This window comes from Mastigoproctus giganteus, chromosome 2 (genome assembly GCF_048544385.1).
Source record: "Mastigoproctus giganteus isolate SK-2022 chromosome 2, ASM4854438v1, whole genome shotgun sequence".
In the NCBI taxonomy this organism is placed as follows: domain Eukaryota; kingdom Metazoa; phylum Arthropoda; class Arachnida; order Uropygi; family Thelyphonidae; genus Mastigoproctus; species Mastigoproctus giganteus.
Window position 1 is genome coordinate 255,717,525 of NC_143576.1, and position 10,108 is coordinate 255,727,632.

Sequence of the window (10,108 nt, forward strand, 5' to 3'; positions counted from 1 at the left end):
CTTATTAGTGGAATCCTACAGGGTTCGGTGCTAAGCCCATTGTTTTCTGTATTTATTAATGATACTGATGAAGGTATATCAGGCTTAATGTCTAAGTTTGCAGATGATATAAAGGTTAGCAGGGTGGTTAATGACAGTAATGAATGGATGCTGCTGCTGCAAAGAGGTCTAGAAAACTTAGGCAGATGGGCTGAGAAATGGCAATTGAGGGTTAACACAAACAAATGCAAGGTACTGCATATGGGTAGCAGTAATCCAAAAGTAACATATGAACTGTGTGGTACTATCCTCAGGGTAATGGAAAATAAAAAGGACCTGGGGTAATTGTTCTCAGTCTGAACTGAGAACAATCACCTTAGCTGCCAAGACATCTCATGGGGTTTTGTCAATGATATACAAGGCTTTTGCTAGCAGGGAGGGCGCCTCTGTAGCCAGGTGGGAAGGAGCAGCAGTGCGTAGCACACGCTTCTTGATTAGACCGGGGTTCGAGCCCGTCACCACCAAATACGGAGGATGCGGAAAGGTCAGGGAATGACCGCCGCATATCCCGGAGCAATATGGCCTTAGTTGCTAATGCTCCTAAAAAAAAAAAAAAAACCAAACCAAAAGCTAGCAGGGATAAGGAGATGATTATCCCATTCAGGCCACATCTCCAGTACTGAACGCAGGTGTGGAGCTGTCATTTAATAAAGGATGTAGAACTGAGGGGGCTAAATTCAAACTGATAAAGGATGGCTGCAGAACAGATGTGCAGAAGTTCCTACAGCCACCTGGTAGTTGATTTCCAGAACAGGTTCCATCTATAGTTGTTGAAGTGGAGTTTGAATAAATTTAAGGAATAACAAGGCAAACTATTGGAGAGGATGGATAGGTGAAATGGAATTTTTTTTGGGTTATGCTGTAGAAGCTTGCTTTCTTGTGTCATTTTCCACTACTAAATTAGAAGGTGGATTCGTCTACCATCACTCACAGTGAGCAGTCAGAGAAAAAAAAAATGGATACCCAAACGCCAAAAACAGTTGGTAATTCATAAGATGGGAGTTTATTTAAAAGACCTTTATGCAAAACATGATCAAAAACTTTAAAAAATGTAAAGAACAACTGCTTGAGTTTCACCAAACTCATCCATTGAATTTGTCCAAAGATGAGCAACCGAGGCCAACATATCACCAGTTGATTGACACTCCAACAGAATCCATACTGGCAATCACTGATCGGAAGGAAGGTTTCAGGATAGTTTAATAGTTGGGATTGATGAATTTCTCTACTACCTTGGAAAGAGTAGAAGTGCAATTGGCCAATCACTGGATCAAAGAGATTGTTACCCTTCTTAGAGACTGGCTGCATATGAACAAATTTCCAAGTAGAAGGAAAAATTCCAGTGGAATAAGAAAGTGTAAAAAAGGCAACACAGAACAGGTGAGAACAAGTGGAGAAATACCCTTGAGATCGACATTGTTCTCCTTTGGTATCGACATTGTTCAGAATAATTCTTCTAACATCCTTCTGTCAAGAGACTACAGAAGGAATTGAGTGCAATATATGGTATGGCAAAAGGAGGTTTACCAAGATCATTATTATTATCTTCTAGACTTAGAAGATAAGTAGAAGATGCTACAAAGTTAGCTTTATCTATACGTGATGAAGTAGAACCATCTTGATTTTAACAGATGGGAATATATATGGACAGAAGTCACAGCTATGCTGTGGCAAGTGACCAGAATACCTGACCACCATTTGAACAAGAAGCAATTTTTCTACTCTTAGTCCATTCAAAATCAAGTTTGAATTGATTAACAATTCCTTTAAAACTGTTGTGAGCTTAAGAGTAGGCAGAAAATGAAGTTGGAAATTCTGATAGGTAAACAAACAAGCTAGGTGAGGTCATTAGTAATTGCAAAAGCCTTGGCATCATGTCCAGCTGGGTCCATGCAACTAGAAAACCAATGCCAATGGAGTTGTGAACATTAAAATCGATAAGAAACATTACCTATCTGTCAGGAAAGTTAGATTTGAGAAAGTTGGAGAATGTTGAAAATTAGAGACTTACGAGAATTGGAGAACGTTAAACATGTGCACACACAACACTAATTACTGTACCAGAAAGGAAAATTTGAGTGGACTATGGTTCAAGATCATGTGACTACAAAATACAGTTAACGATTGCATTCATTGTTAAAATGATTAATTGTAAACTCCATTGATTTCTCTGAAGCATTTCTATCAAAATGCACAATTAACAATTCCTAGAATTTATTCTCTGTTATACCTTTCTCAAAGTCAAAATCCAAAAGGAAGATGTGTTATATCTGGTTTTATTTCTTCTTGGGACCTTAAAAATGTAATGAAAGCAGGAAAATCAGTAGTGATCATGCATTAAGAATCTGCAGATAAAGGAACCACTAGGTGGCAGTGATCACAGTGTGCTGAAGTAGAATTTACTCAAAGAGGTAACTACCATCAGGGGTAAAGGGAAGGGTTTTTGCTTTCATAAAGGCGACTACGATGGACTGAGACAGTATTTAAATTCTATACAGTGGGACCAACTGATGATGTTACCAACAGCAAATGCAAAATGAGAAGCATTCAAAGAATTCAAAGAATTTGGCGCCTCCGTAGCCAGGTGGGAAGGAGCAGCAGTGCGTAGCACACACTTCTTGATTATACCGGGGTTCGAGCCCGTCACCACCAAATACGGAGGATGCAGAAAGGTCAGGGAATGACCACCACATATCCCGGAGCAATATGGCCTTAGTTGCTAATGCTCCTAAAAACCAAATAACAACAACAACAACAACAACAACAAAGAATTTATCTTGGAAGCTACTAGGCTTTACATACCAACTAAGAAATATTGTTCAAGGTTTAGGCCTAAATGGATGTCAGATGAACTAATGAGACATATGGCAGAGAAGAAAAATGCATGGGATACATATAAATTAATGGGTGACGTGGAAGCCTATGATAGATATAAGCTGGTCTGTAACCAAGTCACAAAGGAGATTAGGCAGGCAAAGGCAGATTACGAGAAATCTTTGGCAAAGGATACAAAGAAAAACAGCAAAGAATCATATTGGTCCACTGGATATTGATGGTTCAACAGTTGAGGATCCTGCTCAGGTGGCTAACAAACTAAATGAGTATTTTGCATCTACATTCATACATGAGGAGTTCAAGGAGGGGAATACCAGAGGTGAATTAAACTCTGGCAGTGGGCTAGATGATTTTGTAATAACTGAGAGGAAAGTGGAGGAGAAATTGTTGAAGATAAACATAAAAAAAGACACCCAGGGTGGATGGGATCTATCCAGTTATATTAAAGGAGGCAGCAAAGGAAGTAAGGAAACCCTTAGCCATAATTATGAGAGCTTCTTTGGACTCAGGGGGAGGTACCCATAGACTGGAGATGTGCAAATGTGACCCCAATTCAGAAAGGAAGATCAAAGGCCAACACAAGTAATTATAGACTGTTCGAGGGAAAATATTGGAGACACTGATTAAAGAAGTAATGCTGGACTATCTAGACAAGTATGCTATTATACAGCAATCCCAGTAAGGGGCTATCTTGTCTGACCAATCTGATTGGATACTATGATTCAGTAACAGAGGAATTGGATGCAAAAAATAATTCTGACATCACATTACTTACTTAGATTTCATAAAAGTTTCTGTTACTGTTCCACAGGAAGGATCGCTGAACATATTAGAGCAGCATGGCATTAAGGGCATTACTGATATAGATAAGGGGATGAATGGGTGACAGAGGCAGAAAGCACTTGTTACTAAGCACTGCTCTTCTTGAACATGTTAATAGTGGCATCCTTCAGGTTCAGTGTGGGGCACCTTGTTGTTTTCACTATTTATTAACAATATTAAATGAGGGGCATATTAAATATATTGTCTAAGTTTGCAGATTATACAAAGGTTAATGACAGGAATCAGGGTACTCTACTGCCACAAGATCTAGAAAAATTAAGCAGATGACATGAGAAATGGCAACAGCAACAAATACAAGGTATGCATATGGATAGCAATTATCCAAGAATAATATACCAAATATGTGGTACAATACTGAGGATAATGAAGAACAGTAAATACCAGGGGATAACTGCACACTCTGACATGAAGATTCTGAGCAACAGTAAATACCAGGGGATAACTGCACACTCTGACATGAAGATTCTGAGCACTGTGCCACGATATTCTGTTTTGTCAAAAATATTACAAGGATTTTGCCAGCAGGATTAAGAAGGTGATTATCCCATTGTATAAGGCAATTATTGGGTCACATCTCAATTACTGCACAGAGATCTGAAAGCCTCATTTTAGGAAGGATGTTAGCTGTTCTAACAGGTGCAGAGAAGGATAACAAGATTAGGGTGGGAAACAAAAGGGCACTCTTTCCCTTTTGACCACCTTTGTTTTGAAAGGTTTCACTTCTGCAAATTTCAGCATCTCGAAACTAGACCCCCCTGAAAGAAGATCTGATTTGAGGTGTTCAAGGCTTTGAATGGATTAGGTAAGTTAAATGCTGATGGCATCCTTCCTCTTGCTCAGACAACACACAACAGTGGCATAAATTTAAATTGAGATAGGACAGTTACAGGATAGATGTGCATAAATTTGCTTTCATCCAGTGGGTAATTGATTGTTTGTACAAACTTCCATCTGGTGCCGTGGTTAGCAGTTTGAATAAATTTATGGAGGAATTAGACAAATTATTAGAGGGGGTTGAACAGGTGATGTGGGAAATGTTCTTTTTTTTCTTCTTTCTCTGATGCTCTATAAGCTTGCTTTCTTGCATCATTTACTAATACTGATACTAAGACTAATTGTGTAAATACCCAATCACTTTTCACATTATGGAAATGAGAAATTTCTTTATTAAGAAAATATAGTAAGTCCACGACATATGTAAGAGATACGTTCCAGGACTTCTTATGTAAGTCGAGTTTTACGTAACTCAGAAATGACTAATAAAATATTGCTACTATATCCCTGATATGCCAAAATTACAAAAACCACATATCCTCAGAAGAATGAAGAACAATAGTTATATATGTTTAATTAGTTCAATTAAAAATTTTATCAAGGAACATCGGTGAGGTAGCCGAAGTTGCACATAAGAAAAGAAAACATGAAGAAAAAACGCATGTCATTGTACTGTAGGCACCTCCGTAGCCAGGTGGGCAGGAGCGGGTGCGCACTACACGCTTCTTGATTAGACCGGTAGGCGCCTCCGTAGCCAGGTGGGCAGGAGCAGCAGTGCGTAGCACACGCTTCTTGATACCACCAAATACGGAGGATGCGGAAAGGTCAGGGAATGACCACCGCATATCCCCGGAGCAATATGGCCTTAGTTGCTAATGCTCCTAAAAACCAAATAACAAACAAACAATAACATGATTAGACCAGGGTTTGAGTCCGTGACCACCAAATACAGAGGATGTGGAAAGGTCAGGGAATGACCACCGCATATCCCCGGAGCAATATGGCCTTAGTTGCTAATGCTCCTAAAAAAAAAAAAAAAAAAAAAAAAAAAAAAAAAAAAAAACCCAAAAAACCCACTGTACTGTATTTCGTTGCCTTGCTTACTATAGTTGACTTCATTGGTGCCGATCCCTTCACTGCTTCTCGTATTCTGTCTTTGTCCTTTCTTATTGTGTTCACTGTTGACAAATCTAAATTCTGCATGATACTTGTTAATGTCTGACCATTTTCATATATCCTTATTTTAATTTTCTGATCCAAATCGATCGCTTTCCTTTTCTTGGTAGATTTACTAGTACTGCTGTCACTTATTCTCTTAGTCGGCACAATGATAACGATCAAAACAAAAATTTCTGTAAAGGGTTAAGGTCATGGGGTTAAGGCAGAAACACACTATTATCACCTCACACAAGCTCACATTTTACTGAAACACATTTCTGGAGGTCACTACCAGAAAATAATAAAAACAATCTGCAGGTTCTGGTTTATTCAGCTTTTATAAACGCATTTTGGTCGAGTGGTAATCAATGGGTCTGCTCTACGTGGGCTAATGTTATTAGTGGTGTCCTTCAGAGTTCGATGTTGGGCCCATTGTTGTTTTGTATCTTTATCAATGATATTGATGAAGTTATATGAAGCTTAATGTCAAAGTTTGCAGATAATACAAAAATTGGCAGGGTTGTTAATGACAGTATGACAGGGTGACATGGAAGCCTGTGATAGATATAAGCTGGTCTGTAACCAAGTTACAAAGGAGGTTAGGCAGGCAAAGGCAATGAGCTTGGCTGATCTGTTTAGGATTTCTTTCACCAGAAGTTTGCAATTCAAAAGTTCTTTTTCTTGAGTTCATCAATTTGTCTTCTTTCAAACATTTAGATCATGAACTGGATTTGAATACAAGTCAATGCCACTCACTAGTGACTGCTTGTACTTTTCAATCTGATAACTCCAAACAATGATCATATGGTATGGCTTTTTGTACCGCTTCTAAGCTATTCTTTAAATGAACTTGGTTCTCCCATTTATAAGGAAATTTTTAGGCCACCATTTAAAAATCTGATGATAATCTTACCAAGAAAGACTTCAGCTGTGCAAACTGCAACATTTAGAAGCTAGGCATCTGCAAAAAGATTTAATTGACATGTTTAAAGTTTTAAACAGATTAGCTAAACTAAATCAGATGGCATCCTTACTCTTTCTCTGAAAACGTACATAAGGAGACATAAATTTATATTTGAAAAAGGATGGTTGCAGGATAGATGTGTGGAAATTTGCTTTCAGCCAGAGATTGATTGTTGAAACACACTTCTAGCTGGTGTTGTGAAAACTTTTTTTTTTGCTGATGCTGTATAGCTTTGTTTCCTTGAATAATTTGGTTAATAATACTAAATAATGGATAACTGCATTGTTATAATGACTTATAAAGTAATTATAAAGTATTGCATTATAGATAAGGAATATCTCTAATCTCCCCCCCCCACTAGAAATGAATTCATACTGGTCAAGATATGATGTTCATTAAACCAATGAAAACATTTGCAAGAAGTGAATTCATATCATCTAGTGTCAAGGCATAATGTGCATTGCGGTTCAAAGATATCTATATAGTACAACTTGTTAAAATGACCACCTTTATATACTATTTATCTGTCTAAAATGAGCAAAATTTGATGGTCCTAAATGCTCAATACAGTGTCCATTTTGAAGGGGTTATTTTTAGTTAGTATTAGTAGTGGCAGATGATTCAAGAAAGCAAGCTCATAAAGCAAAAAAAAAAAAAAAAAAATACCAAAAAATTGGTCTAGTTCTTCCTTGAATTTATTCAAAGTGCTGACTTCCACAACAACAACATATGGAAGATGGAAGTTTGTTCCAACAGTTAACCACATGCTGGTTGAAGGCAAACCTCTGTACATCTATCCTGCAACCATCCTTTCTCAATATCAAGTTATCATGAATAATCATAATCAATAAAACTTCCAAAACGGATCCATAAAAGTTCTTGAAGGCTCCAGCCACAGATGGTAAAAGTAAGAAATTATAAAAGTGGTATTTCAAACAATAAATAATAATGAAACATACACTAGAATTAAAAGTATAACTGCTTAAAATATATTCATAATGCATAAATTCTAGGAATCATTCCTCTTTATTATTATCCTTTCTTAATACGACTATTCAGCAACTAGAAATTTGTTCCATTACTGGCAGGTAATCAACAGGTATCACACTGTTGTTTTGGAAATATTAAAAATAAAATCAAAGTCATTCCTTAAATAAAAAAAAATTGTATAAGGAATGGCTTTACTGTTTTTTGTTAGCTTGTTCTCTTTTTTTTTTATCTCTTTGTCTATATTTTTACTATGTGTCCATTTTGTGACTATGCTTCTTCACTTTAGTACTGGAGTCAGCAATCTCTGCAAGTATTAAGAATTGTATTGAATAAATAAATACATATACGATAAAAGGCAAGCAAAATGTACAAATAAATTAAAAATAGACCAAAATGAAATATATACACTTATAAAAGCAATAAAATCCATAAATAAATTTTGCTAATACTCCAGGATGAACCACACTGGGACACAGGAGTTGTAGATGTAAAAATACACACACACACACATACAAACCTATCAGAGTAGTTTACCTCCTTTTAAATATTAAGTTCACAACAGAGTAAGGCACTAGGTATATCCTCTTCTTTCTTGATGTCTTCATTCTTTTCTTTCTCCCAGGTGAGATCTAACTCCACTTCACTCATGCCACTGCTAAGTGGAATGGGTTGTCCACGGTATGTGCAGACTTCAAAAGATGCAATTATCCACAAATACTACTTCATGTAAAATTCAGGTTAAACAATGATGGCTATTGAGAAATTCACAGACAAGAATGGCATATCTACTCTATCAGGATATTCACTGCAACTAACAGGTACTGGGAAACTATTAGTGTTCTTCCCAGGACCAATCAAATGGACACATCGCCCAGTGAATTTAACTGACTGAATGGCTAAAATTTAAGCGATTCCGTATGGTACTGCTCCCTGATCTCGATGAATATTAATTCGAACATACTATGTGATCGAGGTCAACGCGACAGGAGCATATATGAAACTGTAAATGAGTTTCCTTTTTGTCTGGTGAAAAAAGGAAACCCCAAGACAAATAATGCAAACATAATACTACCATCCATAGTATTACAGGATATTATAATGTCATAACAGTTTGAACAGTAGGAGCACTAATCTGAGATTATAGGTTTTTCATTTGTATATTGGTTTAAGAGATGAGCTCTGCATTCATCTGTATATCTGAACTATTTCCATACAATCTGAACATAATGGCTCAACATATATCCTCTCTTTGAAATCTTGTTAGTCAACATGGCAAACACTGGTAGCACAAAAAATCAGCTGCTTCAAGATGATGTGTATCATCATGTTTCCGAGTTTATACTGTACTTGCAACACACAGTGGGTCCCACTAGGGGCCCAATGGCTAAATGGTCAGAGATACAGCAGAACATAACATTACACAACAAACCAATCTCCATACACTTTTATATCTCTGGCCTCCACAGAGTTCTGTGTCACATAAACAACATATATAATGTGGAGATGGGGGCCATTAGACAGCATATACACTTTACCACCAACATATACAAATTAAAGCATATCATAATTTATCCCTGAATGTATCTTGATATCTTCTGTAAATATATAGCCAGTTTTATGCTGTATTTGGATGATAAAGATAGCCTAGGCTATTAAAATATTTCAATTTTCATTGAAATATATTTATCTCTGTATGCTTTTAGGTATATTTTTAATTTATAGCAGTTTTTTAATAATAATTATTATTTTTATCATTTATAATTCCCAATACAGCTTTTATATTCTTGCTGTTATGTTTATTTCTTATTTTTAATGGAGTTGAAACGTTGCAGAACTTTTATGGATTCCTTACCTGACCTCCAGTGATTCTTTTATCATCAAATAATCAAAAGAAATAAAAACTGCCTCCTTTTAACTTTTCTTTCCTTCTACAACAGGTGCGAATATCGGCAAACGTAGAAATAAGGAGCATTCTTATTACCATCCATCAGCATCTTTCGTTCCTGATGTTAAAGCAAATTTCAACAATTATGAAAATATACGTTTCGGTACTACGTTCAAATACTATGTGTGTGTGTATATCTATTATAAAGTATATAATTTCATACCTTCAAGTAATCCTTCAAATGTGGGCGATAGTTCGTACGAAACAAGTGAACCAAACTGAACATGCAGATTAGTGGCGGAATTCCTCCGGACTCGGAGATAACCACAATCAACGGAAGGTTCCATTGCACTTCTATAACTGAATGCGGAGGACCTAATAAATGCACGCTTTACTACAACACAAACGAGCGCTCCAGGAAAGCTGTATAGCGCATGACGAGAAGTGAAGTTTCAATCGAACGTCAATTCCTGGCGTACCTTAATGCAACTATTTTTACACTGGGTTACCGTTTCTCCGTCATGAACTTATATTAATATCAGCGTCTGTGCGAACACTCGCCGACACCGAGGATATATATCGGAACTTTCCTACAAACATTCCATTAAGACAGTGGTTTT

General features: G+C 36.8%; 1 protein-coding gene across 2 annotated transcripts in view; it reads right to left on the reverse strand.

Moving 5' to 3' along the window:
- The window catches only part of LOC150090401 (cAMP-dependent protein kinase type II regulatory subunit-like), a 232,000-nt gene extending 222,110 nt beyond the window's left edge, over positions 1–9,890 (reverse strand). For both annotated transcript variants that reach the window (XM_090369101.1, XM_090369100.1), the window contains exon 1: positions 9,712–9,890. In XM_090369101.1, coding sequence (XP_090225227.1) covers positions 9,712–9,835 — 124 coding nt within the window. In that variant the 5' untranslated portion in view covers positions 9,836–9,890. The remainder of the gene's footprint in view (positions 1–9,711) is intronic.
- Positions 9,891–10,108: the final 218 nt, after the last annotated feature.